The sequence below is a fragment of the Sminthopsis crassicaudata genome, chromosome 1, assembly GCF_048593235.1.
Source record: "Sminthopsis crassicaudata isolate SCR6 chromosome 1, ASM4859323v1, whole genome shotgun sequence".
Lineage (NCBI taxonomy): Eukaryota > Metazoa > Chordata > Mammalia > Dasyuromorphia > Dasyuridae > Sminthopsis > Sminthopsis crassicaudata.
The window spans coordinates 394,979,844-394,998,786 of NC_133617.1; the positions used below are offsets into that span (position 1 = coordinate 394,979,844).

The 18,943-nt window shown below is 36.6% G+C and overlaps 1 protein-coding gene across 5 annotated transcripts in view; it reads right to left on the reverse strand.

Moving 5' to 3' along the window:
- Window positions 1-2,389: 2,389 nt before the first annotated feature.
- Window positions 2,390-18,943, reverse strand: part of DECR2 (2,4-dienoyl-CoA reductase 2) — a 30,578-nt gene continuing 14,024 nt past the window's right edge. For 2 of the 5 annotated variants that reach the window (XM_074279809.1, XM_074279812.1), the window contains exons 6-9: window positions 14,265-14,389; window positions 14,086-14,179; window positions 13,282-13,386; window positions 10,911-12,264 (exon numbers count right to left, since the gene is read on the reverse strand). In XM_074279809.1, coding sequence (XP_074135910.1) covers window positions 12,044-12,264; window positions 13,282-13,386; window positions 14,086-14,179; window positions 14,265-14,389 — 545 coding nt within the window. In that variant the 3' untranslated portion in view covers window positions 10,911-12,043. Of the gene's footprint in view, window positions 5,435-10,910; window positions 12,265-13,281; window positions 13,387-13,727; window positions 13,842-14,085; window positions 14,180-14,264; window positions 14,390-18,943 lie in introns of those variants that run through there. The other 3 variants (XM_074279810.1, XM_074279813.1, XM_074279811.1) reach the window with 3 other exon arrangements.

Consider the following 18,943-nt stretch of genomic DNA (forward strand, 5'->3'; position numbering starts at 1 on the left):
CTTCACAATGGGATCCTGAAATGCATAATTAATGATGGATTTTCTCTCTTAATGCCTCAGCAGCCTCTATCAGCCCACCACTTTTAATGCCTATTGGGGGTGACAGAGACATAAAACAGTATGTGTGATGGGAGGATGGAGAGCTAAGTCACAAGTACAACAAATTCAAAAATAAAATCCCTTAGCACAGTCCCACCTGGATGTGGTCCTGTTCCCAAAATAGTACTTAGAAAGCTGCAGTAGCAAAACCCTGGCAGTGACTGCCAGCCTGATTGAAAACTACCAATAGTTGTTTGGTTTCAATGTTTATCAAGGTGCCTTTTTGCGACAGGGCTCTCTCCCTGGAACATGTCTCTGTTTTTCAAGTCAGGGAAAATCCATTTAATCATTAGGACTGATGTAATAGCATAGGCAGTAACTCAAATATTTGTTATTGAGAATTACATAGCATACTTACGTTATCAAAAGCATTCTAGTGAATGATTTGGGTTAGTGATTGCCATAAGCAACACTGCTGCTACTGCTGCTACTCATTAACATATATATATATATATATATATATATACATATATAAAAGTTTGTGTGTGTGTATACACACACATACTAGATACATGTGTGTATGTATATAGATGTATTTTTTCAACTTCTCACATACATATACATACATATATGCACACATTTCTTTCATTCATTCTTTCTATGTTGGACTAGGCTTCTGATTTCATTGTTTACAGAACTCCTACTAGGCAGTGTCCTCCACTAATGCAACCCAGTTTCTTGCTTTGCAACTTAGGAGCTTTAAGAGGCTTGCTTGGGGCATTAAGAAATTTTGTCAGCTGCCCAGTCACACAATCTGCATGTACAGAAGACAGGATTTGAAGGCAAGTCTTCTTGATTTTAACATCACCTAGTATTACTATTATTATACATTATACTCCAAAGGTTCTGTGATCTTGTCAGCATTAAGTATTACCTCCTTTAATGCAACCCATTTGTGCCTAACCTGTGTGATTCATTCCTGTCTCCCATAAATTTGTCACAGGAGGAGTCCACTCACCATATTGTAAGTCTTCCTATTGTTTTTTCCAGTTACATGGATACCAGTGGAGCATATGGGCTATGTATTGGTCACCTCTTGTTAATAATGATTATCACATGATTATCACATTTCCATGATAATGGAACTAATAGTTCCATTAATGTTAGCTATACCCATTCATTGACTGTATTGAATGTTGGAAAGAACATCAAATTTTGAAGACTATTTAGGTCTAGTGCTGCCATCTGGGGCCAGTACTTAAACATGCAAGTAGAAATACAAATTAAGGACAATTTTTAATCAAAATAGCTAACACTTCTCTCAATCTAGAATACATCTTTCAATGTTCTTTTGTTTTCATCCAACAATTCTTTATTGTGGTCTATTATATGTAAAGTCCAGTGCCAAATAATAAAAGCCACCGAAAGTACTACATTCTGACTCTCAAGGGGCTTGACTCTGGAAATTAGAAGCTCTAGACTAGAGGTGTTAGATCAGAAGTTTCAAACCCACAGTCTGCTAAAATATAATTTGGAAATATTTAACAAAATAAAAAATAGATATATTTTAAAACAAATTAAAGATGAGGCCCTTAGAGGCTTAATGACCTCCATTTCCATTTGAATTTGACACCACTAATCTAGACACTCAATCCAGCCAAAGCATCTAAATTGCCAAAAAAGCCCCAACAGTGACTGAATAATTTAACTTTCTTCTCCATACACCTCCAACTACAAGAAAAAGATTCCTTTTTCTTCTGATAGAGATTTATACTTTGGAGTCTCACTTAAGCTTTTGGGTTGTTTTGGTATTCATCCTTATTTTACAGGAATGAATAGAATCATTGATTTTACAGATGTGAAAACTGAGGCTCAGAGACTTGACCAATCCCCAACATCTGGTGAGCAAGTGAGACACCCAGAATTTGAATCCAGTTCTTGATTTTGAATTTAGCATCATTTTCACTAGGTCGTGTGGTCCAATATAGTCCCAGTTCAGGTCACCACTATCAAGTAAAATGCTGTACAAAGTTATAATAATAAAGGCTTTTATAAAAAAAAGCTTTTTTTCATCTGGTTAGTGATTCTAATGGATTATAAATAGTTGTCTAACATTTACACACTGACAGTTGAAGGACAGGAATTCTTTAATCTCCACACCTTATTTTCTTGTAGTCTAGTGTCGTTTTTGAGCATAGGCATTGTATTTCAAGTTTATGAATAGCACACTTTTTAGTTTCCTTTAAGGGAAGTGCAAGAGATGAAAATTATCAGAAGTTAGGGATCAGGAAAGCAATTTCTCGTCTGAAAGATGCAAGGCCCATGTGATGAATTCACAATGCCATTCTCCTTTGCCAAAAGGTTCCTTTATTCACGAGAAAGTCACAGATAAAATCCAAAGATGATTTTGTGACATGCTTTTGAGGGATACTTTTTATAACTCAGAGAGCAGAGGGGGAAATAAAGGCACAATCTAGGGAGTGACAAGAATGTGTATTGAGATGTTGAGACTGTCTTAAAAATGCTAACAATACTGTCTAGGAAAACTGAGTTTTCAACAAGGTTGCCTGGAAAAAACTGAGTTTCTATTATGGTTGTCTTAAATATACTGACAGGACAATCTGAGAGAACTAACCCTTTTTTAATGCAATTATGTTTGATAGAGTTCACATTATGACTGTCTTGATTTTGGTAAGAAGAGTTTAGGAAAGCTAACCCTTTTATATACTGATTGCAACTGACGAAAGGAACAAGGGCTGGTTTTAATATTTCCTGACAAAGGAACAGAAAAAGATGATTTTAGAATTCACATCATAAGTGACAGTTGGGAATTGCTGACAAAGATGCCAAGGAAACACTAGGAGAGTCCAGTGGCAGTCACATATTGTTGGATACTTTAGTTCAGCACAAATTTGGAAAAAGTAGAGATGGGGTTTTGTAGTTGGGACTATTTGCAACTGATTGAATTGTATTCACTTTGGTTTTGAGTCAATCTGCTGGATTTCCATTTCTATCCTCTGTATTATTGTTTTGATTTCCATTAATTTCATTTTGGTTACAGACTGATCACTCATTCTGGATGTTATGAGAAGGAAACTTTTAAGCAGAAATTAAAACAGATGAAAGCCATGGAAGGGAGATTAGGGGATAAGGGGAGGAATGGAGACAGAGGCAGAGACAGACAGACAAGGAGAGAGAGACAGAGAGGGAGAAAGAGGTAGCTTGGGAAAAAGGAATCTAAACTGTTGAATAAAAGATAGATGATTTTTCATGCGATGACATTTGTTAAGTAACTTCAAAAACAAAATTTTACTCTTTACAAAGAACAAACAGTATATATAATCATTTTCACATATATATACATATATATTCCTTATCCAACATTTTGAATCTTTCCTAAATAAAATATCAGACCTCAGGGAGGCTTCATAATTCAACCTTAAGAAGGGAAGATGTGCTTTCTACTAATAGAATATCCTGTACTTGAAAGTTGTGGTATGTGGCACCAAGGAAAAAAATCTCTGAAAAATTTCTAACAAAGATCAATGACACATAGTGGATGAAACCTATTGCCTATCTACTGCTGATAGCACTGGATGCCACCAGTGGAGCTGAGTATAGTGAGTACTGGGGGATAGAAAGGGGAAAAAAAAAGGATTTGAAAAGAATATGGCAGAATAGTCTTTGATTGCCATCCAGAGTAAAAGGGAGCAATAACTATCCCCCAACTCCCTAAATAAGTAGCCTCATTTAAACAAATAGTATAAATTCAGTTCCCTCTTGGTTAAGTTTTTCACATAGGATTTCATGAATAAAAAACTTCCAAAGTTACTATAAAATGTCACTGTAGTTAAGAGTTTCAATATTCAACTATTTGTAATTAAATCAAAGGGCTATTTTCTTGGTCCCTACCCAGACAATGGTAGAGGTGTTAATATGTAGGAAAACAGCAAGCAGTGGGAAGCTAGAGGAATAAGACAACACATTTGAAGAGACTATTACTATAATGTCTGAAGCGCTCAGCATTACAGGAAATCAGTGAAATCACATACTATACCAGCTAACCCTATCTCATTCTCACACCTGACTCTAATTAGCTTTGAGTCAGAGTAATCTATCTGCTGCTGGCATCTCCCAGTTACCAAGAGCATGTGAATAAGCCCTTGCAAAATCTATATGCAATGCAGGGGTGCCTTTGTTAATATACTATTAACATGCTCAAGGAATGGTAGATTCTGCGCAAGAAGAGATATTACTACCTTCAAGGCCTTATAAAAACAAAACCAAAAACAAACAAACAAAAAAACACTGTGTATTATTAAGTCTCACTTTGACATAAGCATTTCTCAATTGGTCGTATTTGAATAGTGGGAAAAAGAGCTCCGGTGAGTCTGGGAGGTCACAGCAGATCCAGTCACACTTCATTCCTTCCTGCCATTCTTTCTCCTTCCAAAGAAATAGCTCAAGACAGCACTAAGCAAAGGGAATAGTTGAAGGAATACTCCAGGAGGATTTGCATCTAGACTACTCACAACCTCAATTTTCTTCTTCCTTTTGTCTATGCTAACATCTAATCTAATAACTCTTTCCTTTTTTTCTCTCCCATTCCTAGAGAAAAGAATATCACCTTATCAAGGAGAAGAAAAAACCCGATGCTCCACTCTTTGCATTAGAAAGTGAATTCAAGAGCTAACAATAGGCCTTTGGAATAAGGGAGTTCAAGTGTCATGGGAGCCTGAAGTTCTGGCCATTTTGGCCATTTCATCAATCACCCTATTTATCCCTAAGAGGGAGGACAAAGATGATCCAAGTTAAAATGAGGTTCTTATTACTAGGCAAGTTTTAAACAATGTTCCCAGCAGGGTGAAGTCAGCATTAAAGGTTGGGAGAAGAGGCTGATATCTTTCCCATAAATGCCCTTTGTTCCAAGGGCATAGAAAATACAGATTTAAAGTATTTCCTATCTGAGTGTCTATTTGTCGAAAGCATAAGCTAATGAAAAACATCCCTAGAGTGGCCAACATTTTGTTGTGAGAAAGTTTTCTTCATTTTAATCCAATCCAATGCTACCCCCAACACAAATTTATCTTATCAACAGCCCCACAAATTGGCCCCCATAACCTGCCTGGTAGAATCAGCATTAGGGCCACTACAGAGGAAGGGATATTTGTAGATTCACCAAGCTTTTCTGCCAGAAAACTCCTATGAGTGGAAGGACTGAGAAATAGGTTTATTAGATTCAGCAACCTGCAGCTTTGCCTCAAAATAGCTTGGCATGCCAGAGGGAATCAAGGAGAAAGGAGGACAAGAAAGACTTCCAGGAGAAAGCTGTAGCACCGGATCAAAGAGTAGGTCTGAGCTAGGAATCCTTCATTTATCCCAGCAGAGCAGCTACCTGTAAAAAATGTTGACAAATGTCAGCATTACATTGTACAACTAGGACCTAAGTGACAACTGGAATTAGGAAGCATTAAAAGAAAATGCCCACCAAAGTTTTGCATACTTTACTGGACTGTGGTTCCAGAGTGGTTAAATTCAGCCAGGCAGAGCTGGCAGAGTTGGCTAAGATGAAAGATAGAGAAGCAGTGACCCTCAGCGCCAAGAGCTAGGGAACATGAAAAGTCAGAGCAATCTATTCCTCTCAAAGTCCAGCAAGTGCAGCCAGATGGGGCCAGGTGGCTGGAACAAAGTCCTCAGGGTGGGGACTCAGGAGTTTATGGGTGATAGAGTGCTTCTGTTCATCCTGAGGATTACAAAGAGAGGTGGGAACTACCATGGTGCTCAACATTTTCCTGGGATAACCAGACAATTACTCTCAAAACAAACAGTACCTTCCTCCTGTCTTAGGGAGTATACTTGTGTTTAGGAAGGGAACCCCAAATTCTGCCTTGTATTCCCTAGAGCACTATGGTCAGTGACTCCTTCCTTTAGTGTTGAAACTAAATTACCTTGAGAAGCAAACTTCTAAAAAGTTTCATCCTTCCTTTGAGCCATAGCATACCCTTGCCTAGGGAGGGAAGTGACCTAGTAAGAGTCTCACCTCTGGAAAATTCCTCAGCCATGGCACTAAGACAAATCACACATGAATAAGGCAAAGAATTCCCACCATCTCCCCCTGCAATACACCCAGATGCATACTCAGTTTCCTCAGTTTGATTTAAAAAACACTTCTAGGACAAAGGGAAAAGTTATCCTTAAACCCTATTGTTTATCCCAGATATTAAAGTGGGTCATAAGGTAAAAACTGCAACTGATGGCTTAGGGATACTCCTCTAAGAGCTCATCTAGACTGATTACTTGGATACAAGCTTAGAAGAGTTCTTAGGTCTATGGGCAAGTCCCTAGGTGAGCAGTTTAATGGACTTTTTGTGCAAGCAACTCCACAGCCCTTTGATATAATCCCCAACAAATGAAGGAGGTAAGGCACAAAGAGAGGCAGTATTTGAGTGTCAAATCAGAGACAGAAAAGAATCTGATTTCCTAGTTCTCAGTTCAGCTATGGATCTCTTTTTTAACGTGGGGAAACTGGTATCCCTATAAATTGGGAATGAGTTGTGAAATATAGAAATACTGCTGGTTTATGCAGTTTTATTTTGTATTCTGAAACTTTACCAAAGTTGTTAATAATTTCAGGTAGTTTTTTAGTTGATGCTTTAGGATTCTTTAAGTTTGCCATCATAACATCTGCAAAGAGAAAGTTTCCTGGTTGCCTATTCCAATCCCTTCAATTTCTTTTTCTTCTTTTATTGTTATAGATAACATTTCTAATACTATATTGAATAGTGGTGATAATAGACACCCTTGCTTCACCCCTGAAGTCTTCTAGCTTATTTCCATCACAGATAGTGCTTACTGATGGTTTTAGATAAAAATGATTTTTAAGATAAAATTTATTCCTATGCTCTATAAGTGTTTTTCATAGGAATGGGTATTGTCTTTTATCAAAGGCTTTTTCTGTATTTACTAAGATAATCATTATATAGTTTTTGAAGGTTTTGTTTTTGATCTGGTCAATTATGGTGAGTTTTCCTAATACTGAACCAGCTGGCATTCCTGATATAAATTCCACCTGGTTATAGTATAGGATCCTTGTGATTGCTGTAATCTCTTTGCTAGTTATTTTATTTAAAATTTTTGCATTAATCTTTATTAGGTAAATTGGTCTAACAATTTCCTTTCTCTGTTTTGGCTCTTCCTAATTTAGGTATAAATACTATATTTATGTCATAAAAGGAATTTAGTAGGACTCTGCTGCCTATTTTTCTAAATACTTTATATAATATTGGTTTTATTCTTTAAACGTTTGGTAGCATTTACTTGTGAATCCATCTGGCTCCTGGAGAATTTTTTCTTAGGAAGTGCTATGATGGTTTTTTCAATTTCTTTTTCTAAGATTGGGTTTAAGTATTTTATTTCTTCTTCTGTTCATCTGAATAATTTATATTTTTGAAGCTGTTCATCCATTTCATTTAAATTGTCAAATTAGTATTGAATGAGATGAAGTGAGATCTTTCAAGACAGTTGTGAAAATCTAGTAAAGCTTCATCTACTTCAGTGTTTGAGTAGGCCTGAAGGACTCTGAACCTCTAGTCAAGGGCATAATTGCGTTCCCCTCTCATGATATCTCCTCCCTATTTCAGCCAAATATGGGCAACTATGTACTTATTGGTCAAGTTCAATTTCGTGGGTAGATATCGAGTTTAGAATGTAAGACTCTCAGCCAATGAGGATGAGGGTCAGTGGTGGGAGGGGGTGTTTTGCTTTAGGGATTAAAGGGGCTGTCCTGCCCACAGGAGGTGCTTCCTCTCTTAGATTGTCTGCTCAAAGGGTGGGACGCCCTTCTTGCCAGAATGCACAATAAACTTTGCTTTTCTCTAGAGCTCTCTCCAGCTTTTTTTTTTAGGACTTATAATGAAATTTTTTATTCATCTTTCGAGAAAGAATTGGTAGAGCCTGAATGCAGATCAAAGATACTTTTTCTTTGCTTTCTTTATTTTTCTTGAATTGTTTTAGCTTGTGATTTCTTTCACAGAATGACTTACATGGAAATGTGTTTTGCATGACTACACTTTATAATCAAATTGCTTGTCTTCCCAATGAGGGGAGTAGGGGAAGGAGGAAGAGAATTTGAAATTCAAAATGTGAGAAAAAATGTTTAAATTGTTTTATATGTAATTGGAAAATCTTAAACAAGATCTTAAAGCTATCAAACCAGAAACAATAATGTTTTTTTTCATTTATTCATTCATGATAAATAGATTAGAAGCTCCTGTGTATATAGTCTATCAGTTTTTGACCTTTTTCATTTCTCAATGTTGGACTATCAATATATTTTTGTCATCATCCTCTGTGTCCATCTTCCCTTTGAAGTTAGCAACTACAACTTCTCCAGCTTTTTTTATTAAATGGTGACTCCTCACCATTTCCGTACCACACAGTATATAATTGGGCAAAATAGTTTCTAACAATTGTCTTAATTTCCTTTTCATTGGTTTTATTTCCTTCTTTTAAAAAAAAAATCAGCAATGCTTTTCCCATAAAACCTATTTCTAGGTTTATTATGATGAGGTATAGATTTGGGGTACCCAAATGAAATTGAAGTCTAGTGGTAGGTTCAGGGTACAGGGAGTCAAATAGGGCTCCCCTGTAACCCCTTTGGACCCGGTGCAAGGATAGGAGTTAAATGAGGTCTAGTAGCGGCACAAGAGTTCTCTGTAAAGGAATTTACAGACCCGAAAACCTAGATTGATAAAAAGAGGTTTATTATGGGGTTTGGCAGTAAGGTTAAAGTCTAGTTAGTAAAAGGTGTTAGATAAAGAGAAGAGGGCACTGGAAATATTATTCCAGTGGGTAAAGACCCTTGGCATGCCAGGTGTAAGGCTGGCATGTTTGGAACTTTTGCAAAGAGAGGACTCCAGCTTGGCTCTTTTATAATGAAAAATTTAGCTAACGGGGCCCATGGCTCCTCGATGGGTTTCAGTGAGGGCTAGAATTTGCTTGGTGGGAGTTGGGAAACATGAGCAGATCATTAGAATGGGGGCTGGCACAGCCCAAGTTTGCTCAGATCCATTGGGGGCAGGATCAAGCCCAGATCTCCTATTGGAATTCAAAGGGATGCTTTTGACCAGGATTTGTGAATCAAAGGTCCTAGCTTCCTGAATTGATACTGCATCAGCTAGGAGGGGTTGGGAATCAGAAAGAAATAAATTAATATGAAAGGACTAGTTTCTTAAAGGGACCACAACCCACTTCAATTAGTTCAATGATTTCCTTTCAATGATTTTAATCTCTTGATTTTCAGGATTTCCAATTTGGTATTTAATTGCAGAGTTTTAATTTTTTCTTTTTCTGGCCTTTTTAAAAGTTGTATGCCCAGTTCACTGATCTGCTATATCTCTATTTTACTGAATTTTAGATATAAAATTTCCCCAAAGTACACTTTGACGTATCCCATAAATTTTGGCATGTTGTCTCCATTTTCTTTAATGAAATTATCTATTATTTCTATGATTTGTTTTTTGGTCCACTTATTTTTTAGAATTAGATTATTTGGTTTCCAATTGATTTTAACCTATTTTTGCATTGTCCATTATTGAATGTAATTTTTATTGCATTGTAATCTGAAAAGGATGCGTTAACTATTTCTTCTTTTCTGCATTTGGTTATGAGGCTTTTATGTTCTAAATACTCGATCAGTTTTTATATAGCTGCCATGCAATGCCTCATGAGAAAAGTTATATTCTTTTTTATTCCCATTCAATTTTCTCCAGAGATCTATGGTCTTTTTGTACAGCCTTCTCTCACTTATATCCAATTCACTTGCATGTAATGGAATCATTTTCAATATGTAATAGTTTTCTTTGAAGTGAAGGACAAACAACAGGGGCAACACTGCAGAGGGGGGAACAGTAGACTTAGTGTTTGGAAAAACTATGTTCAAATCCTGCTTCTAGTGAAGAACTGAGGGTGCCAAAAGAGATACACATTTTGGATATAGCACATAAGCAGATTTGTTTTGCTTTACTATACTTGATTGTTCCAAGGATTGTGTTTTTATTTTTTATTTGAGGAGGATGAATTCAAGGGGAAAGCTAACAATAAGATTTGCAAAAAACAAAAAGAAAGGGGTCACTAAGGGATATTTTAAAACACATAGAAGAGAAATATGAAGGAAACTCAAAAGGAAAGAAGCAAACAAGACATAGTTGGAAGTAACATGTTTAAGATATTATATGCTTTAAAAAAAAAAAAAAAGGAAGCTGCACTTAATGGCCATGTATGTTTTTACAGATAATCTTCTATTTCTGTTTTACTTTGAATATTCAACTGTTCTTTTTGGGGGCACTAACTAATCTCAGAATTAAAAAAAAAAAATCCTGCCCTTGAGTAGGTATTTTTATTAACTAGGTGACCACAGATAAGACCCTTTACTTCTCTAGCTCTCAATTTCCTCATCTGTAAAAAAAAAAAAAAAAAAAAAAAAAGATAGTAAATAATTACTATACAAAGTGGTATCAAACTCAAAAGAAAAATGAATCCTGATTCCTGATGCAGCATATTTAGAAAACTACAATATATCATTATCTATGTTGTATTCTATTTTCTAATTATATTGTAATCTGTTCTGGCTAAAATGGAGAGTTCTGTATTCCCAAAAATCTGACACTTCTGCTGTAGAACATTATCTCCCAGGGTTGAAAGGTGGCTCAAGTTAGTGGAGTGCAGAAAGTTTTTTGTAAACTTTAAAGCTTTATGTAAATGTCTTATTACAATAATCCCCTATTTTGGTTAGCTGACATACCTTGAGATATTCATAGCATACGAAGAATAATATTAATATAACAATTAATAAATTTAAAATATTCTACTGATACAATATTGATTTAAGTTTAATAACTTTAACTTACAATGATAGAATTGTAGAATTGTAATGTTAAAATTATGTTAATTCTATGTTAGGTGCAATGACCCTTCTGAGAAATCAAGAGGTAAACTTTAAGAAGGGAAAAAAAAAGGACTCTAGATATTTAAGCTATAATGAATAATGAGCAGCTATGAAAATGAATAAAGGAAAGGGCCATCCTTTATGAAACTCAATGAAAGCAGCCACTCATTCTTCCCAAATACCCATCAGCTTAAATCTAGGATTGAACAGAGAAAATTAGAGGCTCCTAGCCAACAAATGTTATGAAAGAGTCTATAGACTAAGAAATGTTTCCCCATTTTCTGGCTGTAACACATAAGTAAACTTGCCAACTCAAACAGGAAGGCAACTAGGTGTGGCAGAGTAAAAAGCAGGCTGTACAGGCTATACTTGAGGGAAGGAGACCTGGGTTTTAAATCTCAGCTCCAATTACCTTGGGCAAAACTTTCTCCTCTATAAACCTCAGTTTCCTCATTTATAAAATGGAGATATTAATACTTCCTCTACCAAACCTACCTCACTTAAAGCACCTTGTAAATTAGAAAGTGCTATACAATTGTTTGTTTATTATTATTATGGCTCCTCTTCTTACTAGTGTTCTATCAGTTCAACAAAGTATCTGTTCAGTTTCTACTCCCAAAGATGTTACACACATACACACACACACACACAGAAGCCAGAGCATTGGGACCTATGAACACCTTTAAGTGAACTAAGAGGCTTAAGAGACATAATTAGGGATAGAAGGCACCTTAGAAATAGAATGAGAGAATGTCAGCATAGAAAAGGACCTTTAGACAATGGTCTTATCTGTCTTATCATAGAAAAGGAGGCAAATGTGAAGGGAAGTGACTAGCTCAGGATTACACAGCTCAGACTAGAACCCAAGTTGTGATATTCTAGCAGGGCTCTTTTTACTGCCATCCCATAGCCTCAACAGATCTCTCAGGCCAACTCCATTCCAAACAACTAGCTGCTAGAAGCCAGTGTCCTCCTCTCCTACCAATGAGATGGGTAGTCTGCTATAAGGAAGACCTGGGGGAGGGAGGAGGGAAGTGAAAGGGTGGGGATATACTTTACCTAGAGTTTGGAAGGGTAATAAGTATCAATCCCCAACAACTTCATGTAATCATTGGCATTAGTCAGCCAGCTCCCACCATCTACCACTAGGACTGTGCCTGTCACATAGGATGCTAAGGGGCTAGCCAAGAACAGTGCAGCATGGGCAATCTCAGTCTTGTTCCCCAATCTCTGGAGAGGACTTCTCAAAACATTTCTATCCCAGTTGGGTTGATGGACACCTGAAAAGAAAAACAGGACAAATAATTAGGGGATCCAAGTCACATATTCAACAGTGAGACTGAAAACTGTGTGGGCAGAGGAAGGGAGAGAACACAAAGGCAGAATTCTCTGCATTGTCAACAGTTCCATATTGAATCATGTCTAGGGCAAGTGTTAAATATTAAGGAATGAAAAATAATAATGTGACTGAACCAAAACAGGGTTATAACCCTTACATAACTCAGACATTTGTTAGGAACCTTTCTAGCTACTAGTTTAGGGCTATTTCATCAGCTTCCCAAGGGTGACTTCTATGGAAGAGATGTCATTAAAAATAATAATAATACCATCAAGACCATTTATGACTAGAAAAGAAAACAGGTAAATCATGAAGCAAGTTTAAGAGATAATAATAACCATGTGCTGCCTTGGTATTCATGACATATTAAAAGAACAAGAGGAAGGACTCCAGAATGTTTGACATATTATCTGTAAAAGATATATGATAAGACATGGCCAAAAATTAAATATCACACAGAATGAAATACAGAAAGGTGATGACCTGTATCATCAGAATCAGCATTCATACCAACAAGATTGGCTATTTATTGAAGTATATTCAAAGGCTTAGCATAAAGAAAAGACTCACCTGCACTCATTAAAGGGCTGTGGAAAATTATAATTTGCCAGCTGAAAATTTCCAAGAAAATAGAAGAACACCCCCCCAAATTTGGGATTAATAATCTTTTTTAACATCATGATTCCCTTTAGCAGTTTTGTGAAGCCTATGAGATCTCTTTCTAGAATAATCTTGTTTATTCATAAGTGGATCAAATGCTCAATTTTATTTAGAGGTTAATGGAAAGAAAAAAAAAAGGTCTCTAATTGAGAAAGTGGCAAAGTCAGGACTTCAACAGAGATCTCTGGTTTCCCAGTGATTTTTACTACAGCATACTGCCTCTCAACAGCATGGGTGAAGTCATAAGTAGAAGAAGATTCAATAAAACTGGAGAGATGTTCCCATGGCCTTGCCTTACCCAATCGACGCATCCCTTCTGTGCCACTGATAGGGCCTGGTGCCAGACTGTTAACTCGGATGTTGTTGTGACCCCACTCCACAGCCAAGTGCCTTGTCATTGCATCTGCAAAAGGACAGAAACATTGAGATGAAAAAAGCTTCAAGAATACCTCAAGGGGAACAAAGAATGGGTGAAGAAGGGGAAAGAGGACTATATCACAGCAAAAGGGAAGATAAGACAAAAGTCAGGGTAGGAAATAAAGTTCTGTCAAGCTCTCACACAGGGTAACAATAAGTATATTATAAGGAAGAAAAAGAAAAAAAGCAAGAAAAAGTCAGACATGGCTAAAGGGGCTCAGGCCTGTCAAGTTCTTCAGGCTGCAACCTTTCCTTTTAGAAGAAATCTTAAGAGAGGAGATAAGAGTTCTGGTACTAAAGTCAAGAAAACATGGGTTCAAATCTCACCTTTGATACTTCTTAGTTGTAGCAGTATAGGCAAGTCACTTAACCTCCCTGATTCTGTTCCTTCATTTGTACCATGGGGATGATAATACTTGTAGTATCTATCTTCAACTACTGCTAGAGGGATCAAAGGGGATCAAGGATCATGTATTATATGCATTTTGAGAATTTTAAAGCACTAAAGGAGGTGCCCCAAAAGTTTTAAATTTTAAGATATCGAGCTTAAAATTGCAAATGCACTTTTGGGACACCTTGCATGAACTGTGATGATTGTTGTTATTGCTCTGGTTGTCAAACATGGAGGAGCCAGGGAATGTGGGATGAGAGAGAGGGGAAAATCCTCCTAAGGAGATAATCATACCCACAGCTGCTTTGGCAGTGCCTGCATGGACCTGGAACACTTGTCCTCGGTAGTCCAGGGTGGCAGTGATGTTAATGATCACACCACCATGGTCCTGAAACAGACAGGAATGAAAGTGAGATCAAAAACCAGAAAAATCCGTAAAGACCATAATGTATCAAAGATAAACAAAAACCTACCTGGAAGTACTTCTCAAACATGATTTTGGAGACATTGAAGGTGCCAATTGTATCGATATCAATCACAGTTTTATATGCATTGAAGGATAAGCTGCTAGCTGCACACAAAAAATTACCTGCTGCACCTAAGGGAGAAAAGTTGGGGAAGAAAGGAAGAAAGAAAATGCAAGCAGTCCCTCTGGGAGAGCAAAAATATGCTGTGCCATATCCTTCAGGTCCCTCTATGTTGTTTGATAAGAAATCTTACATGACATATCCAAAATTGAATTCATTTTCTTCCCCAAAAAACCTTCTTTTCAACTTCCTTGTTACTAATGAAGGCATCACTATCTTCCCAGTCACCCAGTTTCATGTCCCAGGTGTCTTCCCTAACTATTCTCACATCTCCCATATCCAATTAGTTGCCAAGTCCCATTGTTTTTATATTGGTAATATCTCCTGAATAGCCCTCCCCCACACACACTATCCACACCTTGATTCTGCAAGGACAGGGACATAGACACCCATCACTTATACCTAGACTACCCAGTGGTGGACATCTCAAGTCTCTCCCTACTCCAGTCCATTCTTCACTTGGCTGTCAAAATGATTTTTCTTACGCTCAAGTCTGACAATGTTACTTCCCAGTCAATGAATTCCAATGGCTCCCTCTTACTACTATAATTAAATATAAATCCTTTGTTTGCCTTCCAATGTCCTTTACAACCAAGTCCTACCTCATCTTTCCAGTCACTTTGGTCTTTTAACTCTTACCTGAATAAGACACTCAATTCCCAACTCAGGATGTTTTTACTATTTGTTCTCTATGCCTAGAGTTACATCCCTCCTCAACTCTTTCTCTTGGCTTTTCTCAAATCTCAGTTAAAGTCTCATCTTATACAAGAAGTCTTTCACAGTCTCCTTTAATCTTAGTGCCTTCCCTCTGAGATTATATTCAAAAGTGTCTCAAAAGTCTTCAATGCAGTTTTAAACTATGAAAGCTTGAAACTACACTGAGACGTCTGAGACACTCTGGTAGACAGATTTAGCCAGTTAGAGAGAAATGAATATAAAGAAATAATCTTATTGTACATAGTTTTTTGTCTATCATCTCCCTTAAACTGTGAACTCCTTAAGAATACAGACAAAATGAAAAACAGTCCCTGCCCTCAAGGAGCTTAGAGAATGAAGTTGTTTGTAAGATGCTTTTTGAATTCTTGAACAAAGTAAGAAAATGTGGCTCTCCTTTCTTGGTGATCTTAGGCAATCATTTCAATAAGCACATATTAAACTACAAATCATGTACTTAAAAATACTTAAGAGGCATCATGGTACTGTGAACAGAACAGCCTCAGAGTCCTAGCTGAATTCAAGTCCCACCTCTAACACATACTGGCTATTTGACCCTAAACAAATAATTTAATGCTTAGAGGCAACTCTCAAAAGAGAGGGATACTTAACCTGGGACCTAAATTAGGTCCTAAAGATCCAAAGGATCTATCTGTATGTTGATTTTTAGGGGTTTCATGAAATAGAATGGGAAAAAAATTATATCTTTATTTTACTGTTTTATCTTTGTAATCCTATGCATTTCATTTTATGCATTTGAAAATATTGTTTTGAGAAGTTCAAAGCTTTCATCAGACTGTTAAAAGGATTCATTACACACACAAAAATTAAGAACCTCTCCTTTTAGGTAAATTACAGAACAGCTACTGATAGCCCTAAGCAGAGGAAGTTTCCTAACCAATGAAATCATAGGTCTAATAAAAACAAAATGCTTCCTGACCAAGGGTCAGTCCTATCAGATACTATGCCCCCAAATCTCTGTAGAGTAAGGGCAGGATATTGGGCCAGATGCCCTTTGCCCAAGTATAACTTTAGATCAGGTTAAAATAAAACTTGATAAAAGAATTTGTCAACAATTTTTCCCTTCACTGATAGCTATAGTCATCCCTTAATACTTTCAGATCCTTAGTTTCTTTTCCATGGGCCCTTATCTTACCTTACTCTAAAAAGGAGACTCATTTTGGTCTCAGTCTTCCATGTAGGCCAGCCAGGTAAGCAGTTTGGTATATCTGCATCATTTGCCTATGATCTAGAACCAGTCTTGTCAAGGTGGCTTTTCTGCTGGACCACAGATACTGTATAAAGTTCTGGAGATAACTAAGGAGAAAGTATAGAAGCCCTAGGCTGTTCTCTCTGAAGATTGTATTTATTTTGTACACTTTTTGTATGTACTTGTTCACATGTTGTGTCTTCCACTAGACTGGGAGCTCCTTGAAGATAGGGTCTGTTATTGCCTTTCTTTGGAACACAGTCAGCACTTATAACTAGTTACTTGGCTTGACCAGGTGCCTTTAATGTTTATAATATCAGAATTGAATTAAATAAATCACTCCTAAAGTACTGAAAGAATTAGCAGCCATCATAATGAGCTAGTACTGATGATTTCTGAAGGATTTTCGAGAACAAAGTGCAAAGGCCTGGAGGTACAGATTTTTAAAAGAAAAAGAGGGTAGAACCTGCAAAATATTAGCTGGCACAATTAATTGACTACTCAAAAAGTAATCATAGTGGGTAAATGTCAACTTCTTGCTGTTGTTAAGGTCTTTCCCAGGTCTGTTTGACTGAGACAATGCCCATTCAGTGATTAAAGCTAGGTAAGAAATGAGGCAAAGAATGGCCTCTTCTACCTAGTCAAAAAAAAAAAAAAATCAGTTTGGGAAGGGAAGATTCTCAGCGTTTCTGGCCCTATGCTATTCAAAATTTTTATCACAGATCAAAATGGATCCATGATTTAGGCATAAAGAGGGAGATAATAAATAGATTAGAGGAACAGAGGATAATCTACCTCTCAGACTTGTGGAGGAGGAAGGAATTTATGACCAGAGGAGAACTAGAGATCATTATTGATCACAAAATAGAAGATTTTGATTACATCAAACTAAAAAGTTTCTGTACAAATAATACTAATGCAAACAAGATTAGAAGGGAAGTAACAAATTGGGAAAATATTTTTAAAAACAAAGGTTCTGACAAAGGTCTCATTTCCAAAATATATAGAGAACTGACCATAATTTATAAGAAACCGAACCATTCTCCAATTGATAAATGGTCAAAGGATATGAACAGACAATTCTCAGATGAAGAAATTGAAACTATATCCACTCACATGAAAGAGTGTTCCAAATCACTACTGATCAGAGAAATGCAAATTAAGACCACTCTGAGATACCACTACACACCTGTCAGATTGGCTAAGATGACAGGAACAAATAATGATAAATGTTGGAGGGGATGTGGGGAAATTGGGACACTAATACATTGCTGGTGGAGTTGTGAAAGAATCCAGCCATTCTGGAGAGCAATCTGGAATTATGCCCAAAAAGTTATCAAACTGTGCATACCCTTTGACCCAGCAGCGCTACTACTGGGATTATATCCCAAAGAAATACTAAAGAGCGGAAAGAGACATATATGTGCCAAAATGTTTGTGGCAGCTCTTTTTGTAGTAGCTAGAAACTGGAAGATGAATGGATGTCCATCAGTTGGAGAATGGTTGGGTAAATTGTGGTATATGAAGGTTATGGAATATTATTGCTCAGTAAGAAATGACCAGCAGGAGGAATACAGAGAGGCCTGGAGAGACTTAAATCAACTGATGTTGAGTGAAATGAGCAGAACCAGAAGATCACTGTACACTTCAACAACAATACTGTATGAGGATGTATTCTGATGGAAGTGGAAATCTTCAACATAAAGAAGATCCAACTCACTTCCAGTTGATCAATGATGGACAGAGGTAGCTACACCCAAAGAAGAAACACTGGGAAGTGAATGTAAATTGTTAGCACTAATATCTGTCTGCCCAGGTTGCATGTACCTTCGGAATCTAATGTTTATTGTGCAACAAGAAAATGATATTCACACACATGTATTGTACCTAGACTATATTGTAACACATGTAAAATGTATGGGATTGCCTGTCATCGGGGGAGGGAATAGAGGGAGGGGGATAATTTGGAAAAATGAATACAAGGGATAATATTATAAAAAATATATATATAATAAAAAATTAAAAAAAAATTTTTATCACAGGCACATTTTGTCAAATATGACAATGACAAAAAGTTGGAAAGGATAGCTAATACATTGAATACAGAATCAAAGTTCAAAAAAATCTTGACAACCTAAAACCATGGGACAAATGCAATAAAGTGAAAATGAATAAATATGAAATTTTACCTTTGGGTTCAAATAATCAACTTTATAAGTACAAGATGGAAGGAGGCCCTCTGTATCTAGACTGTAGTTTGTGTGTTTTAATAGCTTGCAAACTCAAAATGAGTTACCAATTTTAAATGTTGCCCTAAATTTCATGAGAAAAGGGCAAAGTATCCAAAAGGAGAAATATGATAGATAACTCTATTATATTTTCCCATGGTCAAACTACATTAGTATCATAGTATCATAGATAGTTTTGGTTACCATATTTTAGAAAGCATGCTGACAAACTAAAGAATTTCTAAGTAAAGGTGACCAGGGCAGAGAATGGATGGAAGAAATGGGGGGTAATAACCTGAAAAGAAGTTAAGGGAAACATGATAATTTTCTTCTAATGGGCTTAAAGGTCCATCAAATATAAGTCAGATTTATTCTACTTGCTCCCAGAAAGCTATTATAGGAACAAACTTCTT